Source organism: Anomaloglossus baeobatrachus, chromosome 1 (assembly GCF_048569485.1).
Source record: "Anomaloglossus baeobatrachus isolate aAnoBae1 chromosome 1, aAnoBae1.hap1, whole genome shotgun sequence".
NCBI classification, from domain to species: Eukaryota; Metazoa; Chordata; class Amphibia; order Anura; family Aromobatidae; genus Anomaloglossus; species Anomaloglossus baeobatrachus.
The window spans coordinates 325,556,949-325,579,513 of record NC_134353.1 but is presented as its reverse complement, the minus strand read 5'-3'; the positions used below and the strand labels follow the sequence as shown (position 1 = coordinate 325,579,513).

At 43.8% G+C, this 22,565-nt stretch overlaps 1 protein-coding gene across 4 annotated transcripts in view; it reads left to right on the top strand.

Annotated features, from left to right (window-relative positions):
• Positions 1-22,565, top strand: part of PTPN13 (protein tyrosine phosphatase non-receptor type 13) — a 427,557-nt gene that overhangs the window by 151,066 nt on the left and 253,926 nt on the right. For all 4 annotated transcript variants that reach the window (XM_075351805.1, XM_075351812.1, XM_075351792.1 and 1 more), the window contains exon 3: positions 4,045-4,214. In XM_075351805.1, the coding sequence (XP_075207920.1) occupies positions 4,045-4,214 (170 nt within the window). The remainder of the gene's footprint in view (positions 1-4,044; positions 4,215-22,565) is intronic.

The window sequence follows — 22,565 nt, the reverse complement described above, 5'->3', positions numbered from 1 at the left end:
CAGTGCCGGCTCCTGCACTGTGACATGTGGCTGCAGTATGCATCGGGTAATTAACCCGATGTATACTGTAGCAAGGAGAGCAAGGAGCCAGCGCTAAGCAGTGCGCGCGGCTCCCTGCTCTCTGCACTGTGACATGTAGCTGCAGCACACATCGGGTTAATTAACCCGATGTGTGCTGCAGGAGAGCAAGGAGCCAGCGCTAAGCGCGGCTCCCTGCTCTCTGAACTGTGACATGTAGCTGCAGCACACATCGGGTTAATTAACCCGATGTGTGCTGCAGGAGAGCAAGGAGCCAGCGCTAAGCGCGGCTCCCTGCTCTCTGAACATGTAGCACAGCGACCTTATGATCGCTGCTTCTGCTGTGTTTGACAGCTAAGCAGCGATCATAACAGCGACTTACAAGGTCGCTGTTATGTCACCGAAAATGGTGACGTAACAGCGACGTCGTTGTCGCTGTCGTTTAGTGTGACACCAGCTTTACATCTCTTCTCTATCAAATATTTTAGATATAAGACAAAGTCAAATTGAAATCTAAGTGATTTCAATTCATCTTATCTTCCATCTTCCATCTTATCTTCCATAAGATGCATTCACTGAGTTTCTTCATTCACATTCAGGAAAAATCTGATGTGTATTTGCTGTGGATTACTGAATTTTGTGCCATGAGTCTGCACTTGATTTAACTGAATTCAATGGGGTTAGTCTACACATGGCTACTCAACTCAATTTTCATATTCATCACCTGGAATTTAAAATATTATGGGTCCGACTCATTAAAACTGGCTTTTTTTTACACCATTCTTAATGAAGTCACCACTGGAGTAAGATGCACTTAAAGGTGTTGTCGACTACTAGGAAAACCCCTTCTGATTCTACATGTTTCTCCTAGATAAAATAATAAAGCCTATACTCACCTCCCATATCAGTGCCCTATCGGACCAGACGAGCTAGTGAACACGAAGGGAGCACTGTGGCTGCGCTCATTTCCTGTTGATTGTTCATTTGGTCCAAAGGCAGGGAGACGAAAGCCTGCGATGATTGGACATGGGACTCACGTGACGTCACAACCCCACGTGAGCCCCGGCACCGCGATCCCGGACACCGCTGAAAGGGCTCCGATACGGGAAGTGAGTATTGTATTTATTATTTTACCTGAGGGAATCATAAGGGGTTGTCCTAATAGTGGACAACCTCTTTCATTCATTAAGGCGCCCACTGCCTTTAATGAGTTAGGTGCATCTTATCACTGCTGTGCGCCTCAACCTGAAATGTTACTACAAGGAGTGGCATAATTGATTCTACCATAGTGCTACTAATTTTTATGAATTTCCCATGTGGTCCCTGCCACTCTGGCGGACTTGCCCAGGACTGTTGTAAAAATGCCAAAAGCCATTTCAAAGTGTTTTACTCCACAAAACTGGCAAAACTACTGTGATGAATCAGGCCCTACAAGTTTCTTTATACCATTAAATATGGTAGGAACTTATGGGGATATATATTTTCATTACAGCACTTTAGAATTTGTCGTCATCCAGATACGGTTTAGTCTCCTGGAAAGAAGATGACTTCCGAATTTCAAACATGTTGTCTATTAGATTAGCCAAAGTTATTTATATTCACCAGAAGTTGACAGAAATAGTGGTTCATCATGGTTGACTAAAGATGAAAAACAACTCCGGGGATGAGACTAACCACAGATCCCAAAACACAGTATAATTTTAGAAAATTTTCCACAGTCTGTGATGCCAAACTTGCTAAGTCATTGCTGAGTTAAGATTAGATAATGGTGTATGTGAAAAGCGTTTTATAGAATATAGGAAGTGTACAGCAGTTGTTCCAATATGTCAAAAGACTTTATACTTACAAGAAAAACAAATCGCCAAAAAAACATATTAAAAAGATCCATATGTATTGATACCTGTCACAATACAGATATATACCTCAGGGTACATCAAGCTCCCATGATAATATCTGTTATGTCTTGTACAAGTCACAAACAGAACCAGTCCCAATGAATATTCATGTCAGTCATATAAATAAATACTTACAGTATAATGGATGAGCAAAATATGAACATACTCTAAATAGTAGGCAATTTCCATGGTTGTTTAATATAGCTTTTCGGTATCCACTCCAGTCCCCTTTTCCCTTAGGTGCCCATACATATTAGATGTCAGTTGGCTGAACCTGCAGATTTCTTGAGGACCTCCTTATGACCTCTTGTGCATAGAAGTTTCCTGACATCTCTAGAAGTGGTAAAGAAGGATTGGGTATATTGGAATTTAACATGCTTGTTCCTTTGGTCTCATGAGAAATAAGCTTATACTACGGGAGTTTGAAAGTTCCTTATTCCTCTCTCCCCTTTAAAAATACATGTAATGTAAGAGACTAAATGGCTGGTTCAGCTATGAATGGCGCAGCTTTGGATGGATCAGAGATTACAGTATTTTTTTTTCTGCCCTGCTATTCTGGCTTTAAAATACTAAACTACTGCCATTGTCCTGTAGAAGAACACAGTACCATAAAAAATACAAAAATGCTACCAGTACGTGTAACTATGGTCTAAAAGCCCTCATATGTATTTGACTAAAGTCGTTTGAACCCACCAAAATTAACGGTTCAGCCATCAGTCCAATGTGTATGGTGGCACCAGCTGACTCATAATTAGGAGACCTGTCGACCACGCGTTTGATGTTCGACTGCTGATCAAATTTATCCTTTCTAAGATAAACTGCCAACTGGTGACTGAGATGACGTTTGGACAAACAATCAGTTGAAGCATCGTTCAGCCATCTAATGTGTGTGGCCAGCCTAAAGCCCCCGTCACATTTCACGACTTACCAGCGATCCCGACAATGGTACGACCTGATAAGGATCGCTGGTAAGTCGCTACATGGTCGCTGGTGAGATGTCACACAGTCAGATCTTCCCAACGACGCAGCAATGATACAACGACCATAGCGACCTGTATAACGATCTCGGTGGTTGTTGGGACTCTGTCACACGGCAGCTAGGCACCTACGTGGCTGTACGTGTCTGAGCTCTAAGTCGTCAACGAGGTCGTTGGTAAGGCATCAAACACACGGATGCATCCTGCCCAGCAGGACCTCAACGATCAAAAAATAGTCCAGGCCATTCTGACACGAACAGCAATCTCACAGCAGGGGCCTGGTCACTGCTATGTGTCAAACGTAGCGAGATCGCTGGTGAGGTCGTTGTTGCGTCACAGAATCTGTGACTCAGTAGCGATCTCGCTATGTGTGAAGGTACCTTAAGGTTTCCATAATCTACTTCTACTTACTTTCTACATATTAAAAAAACCCATTATGCCGTGTTTCATCACATCTACTGTTTATTTTGCACTGATTGGCCATATACATAAACTGTAATTGTTTGCTGATATGTTCTTAATCTATTATATATGGAGGAGGAATGCATTTGAATTTGTGCAACAATGTATGGCATGGTGGGTTTCAACCAAGATAGGTATATGTAGTCATGGAAGAATTACAGAATCTTTTTCTTCTATATACAAGTCTGTGTAATTGAAACATAGTAAATTTTGGGAAAGTGGGATCCCACCGATCGGTTCTGACTGCATTTTACCCCTCACGTATATGTCATAATATTTGGTTGCCCTAAATAAACAGGTTGTTTTTAAATTCATCCTTCTTTGTCCTGTGCTAAATTGATTTTAATTTCCTAATGTTATTACGTCATCTAAAAAACAAAAAAGTTAAAAAAAAATACAATTTTTTTTAGTTGTTTTGCATATCAAAATGGCCATTTTCATACCTGCCCAGAGAGAGGTAGTAATATAGAGTAGGACCCAGTGCAATGAGGTTGCCGTGACGTGGCTACTGGACAGGTATGAAAATGGCCATTTTGATTTGCAAAACATCTCAAAAATGTTTTTTTGTTGTTTTTTTTTTTTTTTGTTTTCTAGTAGTTTCAAGCTTTGGCATGTAAGTTTCTTTTTTTTGTCTGTTATTACATTATCTGTACAGTACTTTTAGTAACACTGTTTTTTTTGTTTCTGTGTAGCGGATCCTTCAAGTCTCAGTTTTATTATTTCCCCCTGGTCTCTGCTGCTGCTGCCCTCTGGAAGCATAACTTTCACAGATGAAAATGTTTCCAATCAGGACCTGCGCGCCTTCACGGCACCTGAGGTGCTACAGACCAAGTCACTGTCATCTCTTGCCGACATAGAAAAGGTAACTTGCTAGATACATTCATATTGTTGACTTGCAAACAAAGACCCCCTTTAGGAAAGAATTCAGACAATACATTCCAGACATTGCCCGGGGACATGTAGAAATGAAGTTATGCTCTGTTCTTTGGGAAGTTAAGTTCCTTGACTTTTACTGCTTTGGTATAATTTCATGGGTATTAAATTCATTTCTCATAGTTGGGTCAGCATATTCTTTTATCTGTGCATTGCTTGCTACGTTATTAAATGGCAGCTAGTATTGTCTGTCCCTCACAATGAACAAAATGTTCTATTTTTCATAAATTGTATACATGGGAAATATACAATGGTAATTCTTAATCCTGGCATGTACCCGGTGCAGCAACCTAGGGCACGGTTCAGTGACTAGAAAGGCTCGTAGTCTGCCTGGCTGACCAGAATATAAATGCTATTCCAAAAGGAATTTGTTAATGATTGGCCTTTTGTGGTCTTAATCACAGTATGAGTAACCTGTTTCTATAACTCTTTAATGACGGAATCATGTTCAGCAGTTTGGTGTGAATTTAACCTGCATAATAGCGATGTTACTAAAAATCACCAGCTGCACCCCTATTTGGATGAATTTGTCATGTCCCAAAGAGTAAACATATATGTGTGTGCGTGTGTGTGTGTGTGCGTTTGTGTGTGTGTGTGTGTGTGTGTATCTATATATATATATATATTGTGAGACTGTGACCGGGGTTATCTATGACGGCCGGTATGTCTCGCCCCGGTTGTGCTCACTCCATGATAGAAAGTAGATCCACTCCAGGGTTAATGCTGTTTCCCTACAGGCTGAAGGAAGGGTTAAATGGAAACAGGAACGAGGGCAGGTGTGCCGGGTGTGAGGGAGTGAACAGAACTCCCTGAGTTCTCTGCTGGAGAGACACATGTATATTGTTGTGGACTTTTGTTTGGACATTAAACCGTGTGCTGTGAACCTTAATGCCTGGATCCCGTGTCTTCTGCTGCGCAGCCGACCACGCTACCTCACATATGGTGGAGAATCGGCGGGCATGCCAGCCCGGTGAGGTGTAGCATCCATCCCTGGTGACCCGGTAGCACATGTCCTGGATTCGAGCGGCTATACTACAGCCAAAACCCGGTGACGCCATGGAGGACATACTAAAGCAGCTGGCTCAGGCTAATGCACAGCAACAACAGGCTAATGCACAGCAACAACAGGCTAATGCACAGCAACAACAGGCTAATGAACAGCAGCAACAGACCAATGCACACCTGCACGGTCGTTGGAAAGTCAGCAGCAATCCTTGCAGTTGCAGGAAAAAAGGCACCAAGAACAGATGGTTCTCCTGGCCAAGGCGATCCGTGCCGGACCGGCAGCAACAACCCTGGGACCGGGTGACGACGGCAGCGTCCGGAAAGCGGTGAGACAAGCGTTGCAAAAGATGACCCTGGGGGATGATGTGGAAGCGTTCCTGGCGGTGTTTGAGCGGGTGGCCGAGCGGGAAAAGCTGCCGACCCCCCAGTGGGCTGAGGTATTGTCGCTCTATCTGACGGGGGAACCCCAAAAAGCGTACCTGGACCTCTGTACCGAGGACGCCATTGACTATGTGACCCTGAAAGCCGAAATACTGGCTCGGTTGGGGGTGAATACCTATGTACAGGCTCAGCGGGTAAATCAGTGGTTCTATGAGGAAGCCAAACCCGTACGCTCCCAGACCTATGACTTGTTGCATCTTGTAAAAAAGTGGTTGCAGCCTGACACTCTGAGCCCGGCGCAAATGGTGGAAAGGGTAGTAGTTGATCGTTTTGTGCGCACTTTACCCGTCACCGTTCAACGGTGGGTAGGACAGGGTGACCCGAGTACCCTCGACCAATTAGTGTCCCTGGTAGAGCGGCATGTGGCTACGCAGGACTTGATACGGGACACTGAGACTTTGCGTACCGCCCGTCGGTCCGGCCCCTCCAAGCCTAGGGCCAAGGACCCACCGCTGACAACGGTGCAGGAGTCCCCTACCGTCCCGTCTGAGGCCGCGCCCGCCGTTCCTGAGGTCCGGAAGGTTCTGTACCCTAAACGACAACCCGTCAAGGGGGTTTCCTTCCCTATTAGATGTTGGCGGTGCCAGCGGGTGGGACATATGGAAGCCCAGTGTCCACTCACCACGGAGCCCATGGATTGTGGGGTTACCCGCGGGGTAACCGGCGGGGTTCAATGTATGCTCAGGTGGTGTGTACCGCTGACCTGGTCTCCCCAGAGACGGAGCCCCACTTGTGCCAAATACAGGTGAATGGATGTTCGGTTACAGGATTGTTGGATTCCGGAAGCTTAGTGACCCTTGTGCGATCCACCTTGAGGGCTAACGTAAAGGCCACAGGACGTACCGTGGGGGTGGTTTGCATACATGGGGACCGCCGAGACTATCCCACGGGGATTGTCACCATCACAGCACCTTGCGGTCAGGTGCAACATGAGGTGGGACTTCTTAACACTCTTCCTTATGACGTGATCCTAGGAAGGGATCTGCCCTATTTTTGGACTTTATGGAGGGGACCCCCTAAGTCCCCTCAGATATTGGTCAGTCCGGGACCTGAGCCCTACAATCCTGAATCCGGGACGCCTGCCGTAGGGGTCACCATGATAGGGACAGAGTGTGAACCCGATAGGTCACCCCTAGAGGTATTGGCAGGAGAGGCTGAGATGGTCGAGCCCATCCCGGAGTTGGAGGCGTCCCCGGATACGTTTGGGACAGCCCAACTCCAGGACCCTACGTTAATACATGCCCGGAGTCGGGTGACAGTAGTTGACGGGGTGGCACAGCTGCCCGGTGCCCAGGTAAGGTACCCCCATTTCGCTCTTAAGCAAGATTTACTCTACCGGGTAGATGAAATACGGGGCATGGGGGTAGAGCAGTTGGTGGTGCCCCAGCCGTAAACACCTGATGAGTGGCCACCTAGGGGTCAAGAAAACGCAGGAGCGAATATTGCAAAGGTTCTATTGGCCCGGGGTCTTTGGGGAGGTAAAACGGTTCTGCGAAACCTGCCCGGAGTGTCAGCTTACCGCACCCCTGACCCATTTTCGCAGTCCGTTGGTACCGTTACCCATTATAGAAGTCCCTTTTGAACGGATAGGGATGGATCTGGTGGGGCCCCTCGTAAAGTCCGCTCGAGGGCACCAACACATCCTAGTGATCGTTGACTATGCCACCCGGTATCCAGAGGCGATACCTCTCAGACATACTGCAGCAAAGCTTATAGCTCGGGAGTTGTTTGCTGTGTTCTGCCGGGTGGGGTTGCCCAAGGAGATCCTTACGGATCAGGGGACCCCATTCATGTCTAAAGTGACCAAAGAGCTATGCCGGCTACTCCAGATCAAGCAGTTGCGTACGTCTGTGTATCATCCTCAAACGGACGGTTTAGTCGAGCGTTTCAATAAAACCCTGAAAACCATGCTCAAAAGGGTGATTTCAAAAGACGGGAAAGACTGGGATATGATGCTTCCCTATTTGATGTTTGCCATCCGTGAGGTGCCACAGGCATCCACGGGGTTTTCGCCTTTTGAATTGTTATACGGGCGACATCCCCGGGGATTGTTGGACCTGGCAAAGGAAACATGGGAGCAAGAGCCCACCCCCCATAAAAGTGTGATTGAACACATTTTGGGTATGCAGAACCGCATAAGCGCGGTCATGCCAATTGTGAAGGAGCATTTACAGGAGGCTCAGGCCGCGCAAAGCGGCCGCTACAATAGACAAGCCACCGTGCGGACCTTTAAACCCGGGGATCGGGTGTTGGTATTAATCACCACGGCGGAGAGTAAATTCCTGGCTCAGTGGCAAGGCCCCTACGAGATAAAGGAAAGAGTCGGGGTGGTTAACTATAAAGTATTGCAGCCCGGTAGGCGGAAACCTGAACAAATATACCATGTCAACCTATTAAAACCTTGGCAGGAACGGGAAAGCCTGATGGCTGTTTTTTCCCCATCTCCCTCCTCTTCGGGTCGTTCACATCCGGCTCCAGCAACCTCCGGAGAGGACGAACCGGAAGTAAGGATTGGAGAAGCCCTCACCAAGACTCAGAGGCGAGAGGCCAGACGGTTGGTTCAGCAGAACCCCGATGTCTTCTCCGAGCTGCCCGGTAGGACCAGTCTGATACGACATGATATTGTCACCGAGCCCCACCTGAAGGTACGCCTGAAGTCATACCGGGTACCGGAGGCTCGACGACAAGCCATATCGGAGGAAGTAAAGACAATGTTACGCCTGGGGGTCATCGAAAAATCCCGGAGTGAATGGGCTAGTCCGATTGTCCTAATACCAAAACCCGATGGCTCCTTAAGGTTCTGCAATGACTTTAGGAGATTGAACGAAATATCCAAGTTCGATCTCTACCCCATGCCCCGGGTGGATGAGCTGATTGATAGGCTGGGACAGGCGCGATATTTTACCACGCTCGACCTGACCAAGGGGTACTGGCAGGTGCCACTGACGGAGTCCGCCAAGGAGAAAACCGCTTTTGTTACGCCGGAGGGTCTCTTCCACTATGTTGTCTTGCCTTTTGGGTTACATGGCGCTCCGGCCACGTTCCAGAGGTTGATGGACTTAGTGCTGGAACCCCACCAGGCGTATGCATCAGCGTATCTTGATGACATCATTATTTACAGCTCCGATTGGCAGACCCACTTGGAACAGGTACAAGCGGTGGTGGATGCGCTTCGAACAGCCGGATTGACAGCCAATCCCAAGAAATGTGCGTTGGGACTCACGGAAGCCCGTTACTTGGGCTACGTAATAGGCCAAGGAGTGATTAAGCCCCAAATTAACAAGGTTGAGGCGATCCAGAAGTGGCCTAGACCCCTGACCACGAAGCAGGTTAGGGCCTTCCTGGGTATCGTGGGGTACTACAGGAGGTTTGTAAAAGATTTTTTGGGACTATCAGCCCCCTTGACGGACCTTCTCAAAGGCAAGAAGTCCGTCATGGTGCGCTGGACTCCGCAGACCGAGGACTCCTTCCGGGCCCTGAAGGGGGTCCTGTGCGGACAGCCCATTCTTGTACACCCTGATTTCCGGAAGGAGTTCATAGTACAGACTGACGCCTCGGAGGTCGGCCTGGGGGCAGTGCTGTCTCAGGTGGTTCAGGGGGAGGAACACCCAGTCACCTTCTTAAGTAGGAAGCTCACCCCTCCCGAGCGGAATTATAGCGTAGTGGAGAAGGAGTGCCTGGCGATTAAGTGGGCCTTGGAGTCCCTACGCTATTACCTGCTGGGACGTCAGTTTCGCTTGGTTGACGGATCACTCTCCACTGGTCTGGATGAGGTCCGCCAAGGAACGGAATGCCCGGGTTACCCGGTGGTTCCTTTCTCTGCAGAACTTCCGGTTTACGGTTGAACACCGGGCCGGTAGGTTGCAGGGCAACGCCGATGCCTTGTCCCGCGGCCCGTGTTTGATGGCGGGAGTTCAACCCCGCACGCTTGAACTGAGGGGGGTATGTGAGACTGTGACCGGGGTTATCTATGACGGCCGGTATGTCTCGCCCCGGTTGTGCTCACTCCATGATAGAAAGTAGATCCACTCCAGGGTTAATGCTGTTTCCCTACAGGCTGAAGGAAGGGTTAAATGGAAACAGGAACGAGGGCAGGTGTGCCGGGTGTGAGGGAGTGAACAGAACTCCCTGAGTTCTCTGCTGGAGAGACACATGTATATTGTTGTGGACTTTTGTTTGGACATTAAACCGTGTGCTGTGAACCTTAATGCCTGGATCCCGTGTCTTCTGCTGCGCAGCCGACCACGCTACCTCACAATATATATATATATATACACACCATCTGTACTACCCGGCTTCGCCCGGGTTAATAACTGTTGTTAACAAAATAGAATGTATTAACAAAAATTTATTGTGCACACAAAAACCACAAAACAGATAGAAATGTAATTATTAAAAGGCAAAAACTAAGCTAATAGAAGTATTTCACAACATATATTTCAACACCACAGATATTCCACACAGATTTTACTAAATTGGCCAAGTAATGTGCTCCGTCTGTCTCTTTCCAGATTTGTCTCTTTCCAGATCTGTCTCTTTCCCCGTCTGTCTCTTTCCCCGTCTGCCTGTCTCTGTCTCTTTTTTTTGTCTGTCTCTATCTCTCTGTTTCTTTCCCCATCTGTCTCTTTCTAGGTCTGTCTCTATCCCAGGTCTGTCTCTTTCCCCGTCTGTTTCCCCGTCTCTTTGTCTGTGTCTTTTCCTGTCTGTCTCTTTGCCTGTCTGCCTGTCTCTGACTGTCTCTTTCCTTGTCTGTCTCTATTTCTCTGTCTCTTTCCCCGTCTGTCTGTATCAAGGTCTGCGTCTTTACCCATCTATCTTTGTCTGTCTCTCTGGCTGTATCCTCCTTCCTTGCCTGCCTGTCTCTGTCCCTGTCTGCATGTCTGTCTGTCTCTTTCCCCATCTGCCTCTTTCCAGGTCTGTCTCTTTCTAGGTCAGTCTCTTTCCAGGTCTGTCTCTGTCTGTCTCTTTTCATGTCTGTCTCTTTCCCTGTCTGTATCTCTGTCTGTCTCTGTCTCTCTGTCTGTCTCTATCCGTCTCCCCACCGACATCTTATTACCTCACATATAAGCTTCTTATACTATGAATGTCTTTTGTTCCTATAGCAACCAATCACAGCTGCTACTAATAGCCTGTAGTTTCAGGCTCCATTTACTTTAATGGAGGCATGTTCTTTGGAGAGTAACTGTAAAGCGCGGGGTTAAATTTTCCTGTCAAAACATAGCTCTCGGGGTCCAGACGTGTGAGTGTGCTAAATTTTGTGACTGTAGCTGTGACGGTGCAGATGCCAATCCCGGACATGCATACACACATACACACACACACACACACACACACACACACATTCAGCTTTATATATTACTAGTATAGGTGTTGTTAACAAAATAGAATGTATTAACAAAAATGTATTCTGCACACAAAAAACACAAAACAAATCGATAGAAATGTAATTATTAAAAGGCAAAAACTAAGCTAATAGAAGCATTTCACAACATATATTTCAACACCACAGATATTCCACACAGATTTAACTAAATTGCTCCGTCTGTCTCTTTCCCCGTCTGTCTCTTTCCCCGTCTGTCTGTCTCTTTCTTTGTCTGTCTCTATCTCTCTGTTTCTTTCCCCATCTGTCTCTTTCTAGGTCTGTCTCTTTCCCAGGTCTTTCTCTTTCCCCATCTGTCTCCCCGTCTCTTTGTCTGTGTCTTTTCCTGTCTGTCTCTTTCCCTGTCTGCCTGTCTCTGTCTGTCTCTTTCCTTGTCTGTCTCTATTTCTCTGTCTCTTTCCCCGTCTGTCTCTATCAAGATCTGTGTCTTTCCCCATCTATCTTTGTCTGTCTCTCTGGCTGTCTCCTTCTTCCCTATCTGCCGGTCTCTGTCCCTGTCTGCATGTCTGTCTCTTTCCCCATCTGTCTCTTTCCCCATCTGTCTCTTTCCCCATCTGTCTCTTTCCCCATCTGTCTCTTTCCCCATTTGTCTCTTTCCAGGTCTGTCTCTTTCCAGGTCTGTCTCTTTCCAGGTCTGTCTCTTTCCAGGTCTGTCTCTTTCCAGGTCTGTCTCTTTCCAGGTCTGTCTCTTTCCAGGTCTGTCTCTTTCCAGGTCTGTCTCTTTCCAGGTCTGTCTCTTTCACCGTCTGTCTCTTTCACCGTCTGTCTCTGTATGTGTCTTTCTCTGTCTGTCTCTATCTCTCTGTCTCTTTCCCTGTCTCTTTCCCTGTCTCTTTCCCTGTCTCTTTCCCTGTCTGTCTCTCTGTCTGTCTCTCTGTCTGTCTCCCCACCGACATCCTATTACCTCACATATAGGCTTCTTATACTATGAATGTCTTTTGTTCCTATAGCAACCAATCACAGCTCCTACTAATAACCTGTAGTTCCAGGCTCCATTTACTTTAATGGAGGCATGTTTTTTGGAGAGTAACTGTAAAGCGCGGGGTTAAATTTTCCTGTCAAAACATAGTCTACGATGTTCCCTGGGTCACATGAGGTGTCTGTGCAAAAGATTGTGATTGTAAATGCGACGTTGCGGATACACTTTTCATTTCACTTTTTTCCCATTATGTAGATAGGGGCAAAATTGATTGGTAAATTGGAATGCACGGGGTTAAAATTTCGCTTCACAACATAGCCTACGACGCTCTCGTGGTCCAGACGTGTGAGTGTGCAAAATTTTGTGGCTGTAGCTGCGACGGTGCAGATGCTAATCCCGGACATACACACATACATACATACATACATACATACATACATACATACATACATACATACATACATACACACGTTCAGCTTTATATATTAGATATATATATATATACAGTTAGGTCCAGAAATATTTGGACAGTGACACAATTTTCGCGGGTTGGGCTCTTCATGCCACCACATTGGATTTGAAATGAAACCTCTACAACAGAATTCAAGTGCAGATTGTAACGTTTAATTTGAAGGTTTGAACACAAATATCTGATAGAAATTGTAGGAATTGTACACATTTCTTTACAAACACTCCACATTTTAGGAGGTCAAAAGTAATTGGACAAATAAACCAAACCCAAACAAAATATTTTTAATTTCAATATTTTGTTGCAAATCCTTTGGAGGCAATCACTGCCTTAAGTCTGGAACCCATGGACATCACCAAACGCTGGGTTTACTCCTTCTTAATGCTTTGCCAGGCCTTTACAGCCGCAGCCTTCAGGTCTTGCTTGTTTGTGGGTCTTTCCGTGTTAAGTCTGGATTTGAGCAAGTGAAATGCATGCTCAATTGGGTTAAGATCTGGTGATTGACTTGGCCATTGCAGAATGTTCCACTTTTTTGCACTCATGAACTCCTGGGTAGCTTTGGCTGTATGCTTGGGGTCATTGTCCATCTGTACTATGAAGCGCCGTCCGATCAACTTTGCGGCATTTGGCTGAATCTGGGCTGAAAGTATATCCCGGTACACTTCAGAATTCATCCGGCTACTCTTGTCTGCTGTTATGTCATCAATAAACACAAGTGACCCAGTGCCATTGAAAGCCATGCATGCCCATGCCATCACGTTGCCTCCACCATGTTTTACAGAGGATGTGGTGTGCCTTGGATCATGTGCCGTTCCCTTTCTTCTCCAAACTTTTTTCTTCCCATCATTCTGGTACAGGTTAATCTTTGTCTCATCTGTCCATAGAATACTTTTCCAGAACTGAGCTGGCTTCATGAGGTGTTTTTCAGCAAATTTAACTCTGGCTTGTCTATTTTTGGAATTGATGAATGGTTTGCATCTAGATGTGAACCCTTTGTATTTAATTTCATGGAGTCTTCTCTTTACTGTTGACTTAGAGACAGATACACCTACTTCACTGAGAGTGTTCTGGACTTCAGCTGATGTTGTGAACGGGTTCTTCTTCACCAAAGAAAGTATGCGGCGATCATCCACCACTGTTGTCATCCGTGGACGCCCAGGCCTTTTTGAGTTCCCAAGCTCACCAGTCAATTCCTTTTTTCTCAGAATGTACCCGACTGTTGATTTTGCTACTCCAAGCATGTCTGCTATCTCTCTGATGGATTTTTTCTTTTTTTTCAGCCTCAGGATGTTCTGCTTCACCTCAATTGAGAGTTCCTTAGACCGCATGTCTGGTCACAGCAACAGCTTCCAAATGCAAAACCACACACCTGTAATCAACCCCAGACCTTAAACTACTTCATTGATTACAGGTTAATGAGGGAGACGCCTTCAGAGTTAATTGCAGCCCTTAGAGTCCCTTGTCCAATTACTTTTGGTCCCTTGAAAAAGAGGAGGCTATGCATTACAGAGCTATGATTCCTAAACCCTTTCTCCGATTTGGATGTGAAAACTCTCATATTGCAGCTGGGAGTGTGCACTTTCAGCCCATATTATTTATATAATTGTATTTCTGAACATGTTATTGTAAACAGCTAAAATAACAAAACTTGTGTCACTGTCCAAATATTTCTGGACCTAACTGTATATATATATATATATATATATATATATATATATATATATATATATATATATATATATATATATATATATATATATATATATATATATATACATATACATATATATATACACACAGTATATATATATATATATACATTTGGGAAATGACAAATGCACACAAATGGAGGAGCGGATGGCGATACCTTTTTTTTTTTTCATTTAATGCTTTATAATGATACAGTTTTCCTATGTACATAATCAGATTTGCAGTCCATGTACACTTTGGACATGGGCACTTTTTATCTACTTTACATATAAACAAAGTTTATTAATCGTTCAACTATATATACTCAAAACAATAAAAATAATAATAATAAAAAAAAAAAGATCTGTCGTTAAAATCCAATCCAGAGTAGGTAATTCTACAAGTCCCTCGTAGAATATATTGAAGCAGTCTTAATATATTTAATCATGAAATGTAAAGTGAATGAACAAAAGGGAAATCTAAATCAAATCACTATTTGCTATGACCACCATTTGCCTTCAAAGTATCAATTCTAGGTACACTTGAACACTGTTTTTGGAGGACCTCTGCAGGGAGATTGTTCCAAACATTTTGGAGAGGTAACCATAGATCTGTGGATGTAGGCTTGTGCAAATCCTTCTGTCTCTTCATCTCAAACAATCTTTATGCTGAAGATATTACTTAATAGCATTGGCTGTATGTTTGGGGTCATTCCTGCTGCAGAATAAATTTGGAGCCAAGCAGGTGTCTCCCTGATGATATTGCCTGATGGATTAGTATCAGCCTGTATTTCTCATCCTTGAGGACACCATTAATTCTGACCAAAGTCGCCAACACCATTTATTGAATTTCAGCCCCGAGTTTGCAGGGAACCTCCACCATGCTTCACTGTTGCATGTAGACACTCATTATTGTACTGCTCTCCAGCCCTTTGGTGAATAAACTGCCTTCTATTACACAGATATTTCACATTTTGACTTGTCAGTCCAGAGTACCTGCTACCATTTTTCTGCACCCCAGTTTGTATGTTTTTGTGCATAGTTGAGGAGCTTGGCCTTGTTTCGACATCGAATGTGTTGTTTTTGGTTACAATTTTTCCATGAAGACTACTTCTGCCAATTTTCTCTGCACAGTAGACAAGTGTAGCCGGTCTCGTTGGTTGCTGCCAGTTCTGAGGTGCTGAAACTCCTGGATATCCTAAGATTTTGAAGGGAAGTAAGCATGATGTCTCTTTCATCTTCTCTACTGTTTCCCTGGCCGACGATTCTTTCTAATGTCCTAACATTGCCAGTGAGAGACCAGAGATATTAATTTTAATTTATCAGATTTTTTTATAGGAGTGTTTTAGATTAAAATCAACTTAAAGTATTCTCCAATTCTAAAGTGCAGACATGTTTAACGTCCGACATTGAAATTGCAATACCAAGAAGAAAAAGTTGTGGAATTCAGAAAATCGATAGACATGTTAATTATATACAAAAGGTGGAAAAATTAAAAGTTTTCAAAACATTTTGAATTATTCAGTATAGACAGTGAGAACCATGTGCAAAAATACCCGCATTTACATACATTGACATGCTATCAATGAGGTGGTCTATACTCGCGTACTCAAGCCATTTTCTGCTTTGATTTATGCTATCAATGAGATTATTAATGGTTATCTGAAGTAGTTTCTGACTTGCTCAATGCACTCGGGAACGCAAATCATCAACTGGTAGCTCATTTGGGAATTGCCAACCAATTACGTCCCGGATGTAAAGACTATGGTAGCATGTTTAAGCTTCGCGGGCTGCTCACAGTAGCACAATGTGGGAAAAAGACTCCTTGGACAATTTGGAGAAATGGCTCTGCCACTGGTTCCATGACCAAATCATTGTATCACTGGTTGGAAAAACAGCACCTCTACACAATATATAAAGTAAAGTACTGTACAATGATAGCTTTCTTTAGCTATGATATAATGGTTTCACATGTGTGGGCTGCAGGGCTGAGTATTTACTGCCCACATTTCCTGCCTGCCCTTCTCTGCCCTACATTATCTATTTCAGGTAAAGTGGGCGAGAGAGATCTTGCTCCAGTTGAGTGCACAAGGCTTTTTCTTTCATGTTGCCAAAAGTAATAGTTCTTAGCTTGGCTGAGTCACGGTTGGTTTATGCACAAGTATCTCATTCTCTTCTCCTGTCTTTTTGTTTTATTCTACAGTTATCCGATAGTATAAAACTACTGTTTTCTGCTTAGAATCATCAGACAGTAAATTTGTTTTATCTGAGAAAAAAAAAGTAAATTCTTCAAACATTTGCACAGTACATTGGGATTTTGACCTTACCATAGGATAATTCACTAACAAAGCAGTAGAGTAGTACAATGGTTTACACCCCTGACTTAAAAATCATTGCACTCGACGAATGAGAGTAATAATGGTACAAAAAATGTAAATAATCACATTTTTACTACACTTATTAAATAAACAATACAAAACAGTAAATATTCTCAGGCATATCTGGTATTTCTGTAATTCTAATAACCTGTACAATACAGGGAACACTTACGTTAGGTGACTAATCAATTGTATGAATTAAGTTGCCCCATTTTTTCCCCTGAATTTAACACAAAATAACACTTAAAATGCCTAACAAAATATAGATCATCTTTCAAAAAAATATAACATCATATACTGATGTTTTCTTAAAATTAAAATAAGAGATAGAGCTGTCATGATTATCAATTTGGGCAAGATTCTTCTAGTTGTCTCAAGTGCAGCACGGAAATTTACATCAGTAAAGAGAGTAAAAGAGGAATCTGTCAGCAGGTTTTGCTATGTAATCTGAAGACAGCATACTGTAGAGGATAATACACAGATTTTAGTGATTTGTCTCTTATCACACTGTGTGCTGTTGTTTTCCCGCAATGTTTATTTCTGAGATTATCATTGTTGGACAAGGTTAGCTAGAGGTCAACTAGTCCAGCACGCCCCCTGCTTTGATTAGCAGCTCACTGTATAGACACATTGGACATGAAGAGCCTGGGGTGGGCGGGTATGGTATAAATAGAAAGGACGACTTGCCCCAAAAAGATAAGCCATCACACAGTTCCATTGACCTAAAAATGAAAATGGTACAGGTCTTGGAAAATGACTACAAAATGACTCCAATTTTCTTTGCAAAGTTCTGATCTTTTTTCTACCACTAAAATAAGAAAAAAACTGGACATGTTTGGTATCATTATCGTACTGATGAGAAGATTCTTGGTGCATGGTCATTTTTTACTATGAAATATACACAATAGAAACAGTTCCCAAAAGACCATGTCAGAATTGTGTGTTTTTTTTCACAATTTCTCGCCATTTGGATTTTTTTCCCGTTTTTCAGTACTGTATGTGGTAAAATGAATGGTGTCATTCAAAATTATAGCTCCCGCAAAAAAAAACAAATTCTCATTGTAAAGGGGCTAAATTACAAAGTTTGTGGCATACAGCTATATATTTTATTTTTTTGCATTTATGGTGGAAATTACAGGATAATATGTTTATATATTTGTGCATAATGCGTATATGTGTGAGTACCCAATGTGCAGGTATATGTGCATAGTATGCGTGTACTTATGTACCGACGGGACATGATAGACGTGGGACCCAAAAAGCAATTCTTCACGGGGTCCTTAGCTTTTAGGGTATGTTCTCATGATGAGTATATGGTGACTTTTTGATGACTTTTTGATGTCTACATCATTTCTTAACTTATTAGCTAAATTATATTACCTGCGTTATTTCATTGGGTTTTTAAGTGTATTTTATTTTATATGCGTTTTTCTCACATTTTTTGACGTTGCAGTTTTTGTCTCTTTTTAATATGTCATGTTTTAAATTAAACTGTAATGTTTTTGATACTTCTTGGTATTTGGCTTTGAGAAAACGTTATTAATATTCAGATTAAATGTGTCTTTAGTGCTTTTCATCATCTTACCTGCAAGAGAAATTGACATATTTCAGATTTCAAAACACATCTCACAGGTCGGTTTACCCAGGAGGAATAGTGAGATTGCTATAAAGCCCATTCACTTTGCTAAAAATAGAAGACGCAGTGAAAATACACAGAGCCAAAAACTCATCTTGTTAGCTTAATCTAAGGCGGGCTTTGCACACTACGACATCGCAGGTGCGATGTCGGTGGGGTCAAATCGAAAGTGATGCACATCCGGCGTCGCTGTCGATATCGTGGTGTGCAAATTATTTTACATACGATTACCGAGCGCAAAAGCGTCATTATCGTATGATTGGTGTAGGGTCCGACATTTCCATAATTTCGCTGCAGCGACAGGTACGATGTTGTTCCTCGTTCCAGCAGGCAGCATATATCGCTGTGTGTGAAGCCGCAGGAGCGTGGAACATCTCCTTACCTGCGTTCGGCTGCAATGAGGAAAGACGGAGGTGGGCGGGATGTTTACGTCCCGGTCATCTCCGCCCCTCCGCTTCTATTGGCCGCTTGCCGTGTGACGTCGCTGTGACGCCGCACGACCCGCCCCCTTAGGAAGGAGGCAGGTCGCCGGCCAGAGCGACGTCGCAGGCCAGATGAGTGCATGTGAAGCTGCCGTAGCGATAATATTCGCTACGGCAGCAATCACAAGATATCGCACCTGCGACGGGGCGGGGACTATCGCTGTAGCGTCGGTAACACATTGTTACCAATGTCGCAGTGTACAAAGCCCGCCTTAATGTCCACCTCTGCTAAAAGGATTGAGCAAGGTTCCGATGATAAGACAGGTGAATAAGTAGGTGACTTTAAACATAGTCATGTAATCATAAAAAAAAAAGTTGGAGCAGTACAGAACTTCTAGGAGAACATGATTCATGTTTTCTAAAAGAGCGTTAGAATTTGGTCCCTCAGGCCTATGCTCAGCAACTGAGGATTTGTTTTTGTCAGGTCCACGTCAGCAGCTGTAAATGCACAGAGCTTATCCTTTCAGCTCTTTGTTTACCCTAATTTCTGGTCCATTGCTTAGATCAGGATTTGGTTACTATTGGACAGTTGGAGTTTAACATGTACTCAGTCTATTTAAAATTTTAGAGACGCATAACAAGGTTAATTATTAGAAATATAGGGCAATATATGGTTAAATCTCCCCCCTTTTTACTCCATATACAAAATAGACAGCTGTAGGCCATATACAAGAATCACTTGGCCAAGCTCCCCTGTTCTACTTGAGGGCTGATGCCAGATTCCTTTTACAGTTGTTTCTCTGTCAGAACAAAAGGATTGACTGCTGGAAATCTGACATTCCGGATCTTCTCTTCCCCAATATTGTACTCTGGGAGTGTCGGGAGGATTACCATACGCATTAGACAGTTGACTCATCTTGCCAATATCTTTACGTTTGGCTAACATTAGTCTAATGTGTATTGGGGCCTTACAGGGGACCTGTCACCATAAAAATGCAGTCCAATTTGCTGCAACCATGTTATAGAGCAAGAGAAGCTGAGCAGATTAATATATAGTTTTGTGAGAAAATATTCAATATAACATGTGTTTTAATCATTTAAACCTCTGATCTTTGATTTTTTTTTTGTCTGGTGGGTGGTGCTATCAGTCAGTGATTGACCGCTATGTATAAGTGTATATACAGAGATAGCTGGCAGTCTGAGATGGAAACGCCCACTGGACAAAACCTCCAAGAAAGAGCAGAGGATTAAATGATTAAAACACTGGTGATACTGAATATTTTCTCACAAAACCATGTATCAATCTACTGAGCTCCACCTGCTATAGAACATGGTCCCTGCACACTGTACAGCATTTTCATTGGGACAAGTTCCCTTTAAGGCTAAGTTCACACACTGCAATTTTTTGACGCTGCATTTTTGTGCGTTTTTTGCTGCAAAAAAAGGCACAAAAACGCACCCACGGCAAAAAACGCAGCAAAAAACGCATGCGTTTTTACCGCGTTTTGGTGCGTTTTTTGCTGCATTTTGCTGCGTTTTTGCTCACTGCCTTTTTATGCGGTTTTTATCAGTGAACAATGCCATTAAAGATTGTTGAAAACAAAAAAGAAAAAAGGTCTGATGTCATTTCCTTCTTCAATATGTTCTTCATTCTCCACTAGTGCATGCAGGAGAGCAAACAGCTGCAGAACTACAAGGCTGAGCATGCTCCATCCAGGACTGTATGCTGGATGGAGAGGCAGGGGGAGCAGAACTACAAGGCTCAGCATCCTCCATCCAATAGTGTATGCAGGAGAGCAGACAGCAGCTGCAGAACTACAAGGCTCAGGATCCTCTATCCAGGACTGTATGCAGGAGATTTTTGCCCCCCCCAAAAAATGACATGGGCTTCACCATATTTTTGTATGCTAGGCAGGTACAGCAGGCAGGTACGGGCTTCCCCCAACCCCCAGCTGCCTATTTGTACCCGGCTGGGAGCCAAAAATATACGTAAGCCCTTTTTTTTTTTTTTAATTATTTCATGAATTTTATGAAATAATTAAAAAAAAAAAAAAGACGTTGGCGTCGCCCAATTTTTGAGTTAAGCCAAGTACAACTAGGCAGCTGGGGATTGGAATCCGCAGTACAGAGTGCCGAAGCTTTATGGGCACCCCCGCTGCGAATTGCAGTCCGCAGCCACCCCAGAAAATGGCGCTTTCAAAGAAGCGCTATCTTCTGGCGCTGTATCCAACTCTTCCAGCTGCCCTGATGCCGGGTGGCTCACTTAGTAATGATGGGGTTAGGGCTAGCTGTATATTATCAGCTGGCCCTAAGCCCGAAATTCATGGTGTCACGCCAATATTAGACATGGCCACCATGAATTTCTAGTAAAGATAAAAAAAAACGCAACACACAGAAAAATATTTTTTATTAGAAATAAAACACAACACAATTAGTGACTCCATCGTTATTGAAATAAAAAAAACCCTCCCCCCCTTCGCAATACTCTTGGGTCAAGGGTCCTGCAACGTCCAATCCAGATCCAAGATCATCTGATCGGTTTGCTGGAATGCAAAGCGATCAGATGATGTGTCAGGTTCAAGGACGTGAATGACATCACACATCAGCTGATTGTATAAAAACCATTTATACAATCATCAGTGAAAAAAAAAAAAAATACTCACTTATGTGCAGACTCCTGTCCGATCGCTGCAGGAGCTGCCGGTAATCAACTGATGAAGTCTCCTGACGGCATCAGCTGATAGTTTAAGGCAGGCAGTAAAAAGCCGGCGTCACCGCAAGACTTACGATCAGCTGATCCGTCAGGTGCCGCATCATGTGATCACCGCCAGGTCCTGCAGCTATCGGACGTGCTGCCCGGGATTTGGTACACAGGCGGAGCGGGGGTGGCGGTACCGGGAAGAGGAGCTGGGAGCGGACATGGCACCGGGAGTCTGCAGACAGGTGAGTATGACTTTTTTTTTCTACTGTTCACTTTTGATTTCGCAGCTGTTTCCACATCCCGCCCGGCCATGGCGCCGCACGGGAGCGGACATGGCGCCGGACGGGAGTGGACAGGGCGCCGGACGGGAGGTAGAAGCAGCGGTGGCGGTACCGGAAGGATTCACGCTTCTGTGTTTACCAATAGAAGGAATCCTCTTCCTGTACATGTCACTTTACTACCCACCCCTTGCGTTTATAGCTGCGTTTTTAGTCATAGAAACGCACTAAAACGCAGCTATATTTGCAATTTGCGTTTTTTATTGCGTTTTTGAACATCTCATTGAACTCAATAGGTGGAAAACGCAGTGAAAAACGCAAAAATAATTGACATGCTGTGTTTTTTTGGGCACCACAAAAACGCAGCTAAAAAAAATGCTGTGTGCAGACAGAAAAAATGAAAACTTATAGATTTTGCTGGGGAAGCAAAGTCATGCAGTTTTCGGAGCAAAAACGCACCCGAAAAACGCGCAAAAACGCAGTGTGCGAACTTACCCTAACACTTCAGAATCCAGCTCGTCTCAATTGTAAAGCAAAACAAATGAGTTATTCAGAAACTGCAATCACTCCTTATCACAGTTCCAGTCTCAATTTGATAGTAAGTATGATAAACTATTAAGATAAAAAGAGATATACATAACGAGAAAGAAAAGGGTTATGAAGTGGGGCCAGAGGAGGATTACAAAGAACGCCAGTGTGCAAGGTGTCTGAGCAAGTCTATAATTAATGACAAAGCAAATACGAGTCCATAAAGCATTCAAATGCATTCAAATTTGTCTACATTGTCATTGATTAAGGCCATAATCAATGACAATTCCATATTTTGAACTTCTTTAATCCTAACATTGAGATTAATTTTTGTTCTATTGTCTAACAATAAGGCATTTAACTGCCATCAAAACATGTAAGTACAATTTGGTGAATCACTCTTCCAAAAGTGTTGGTGTAAGATTAAAAAAAAGT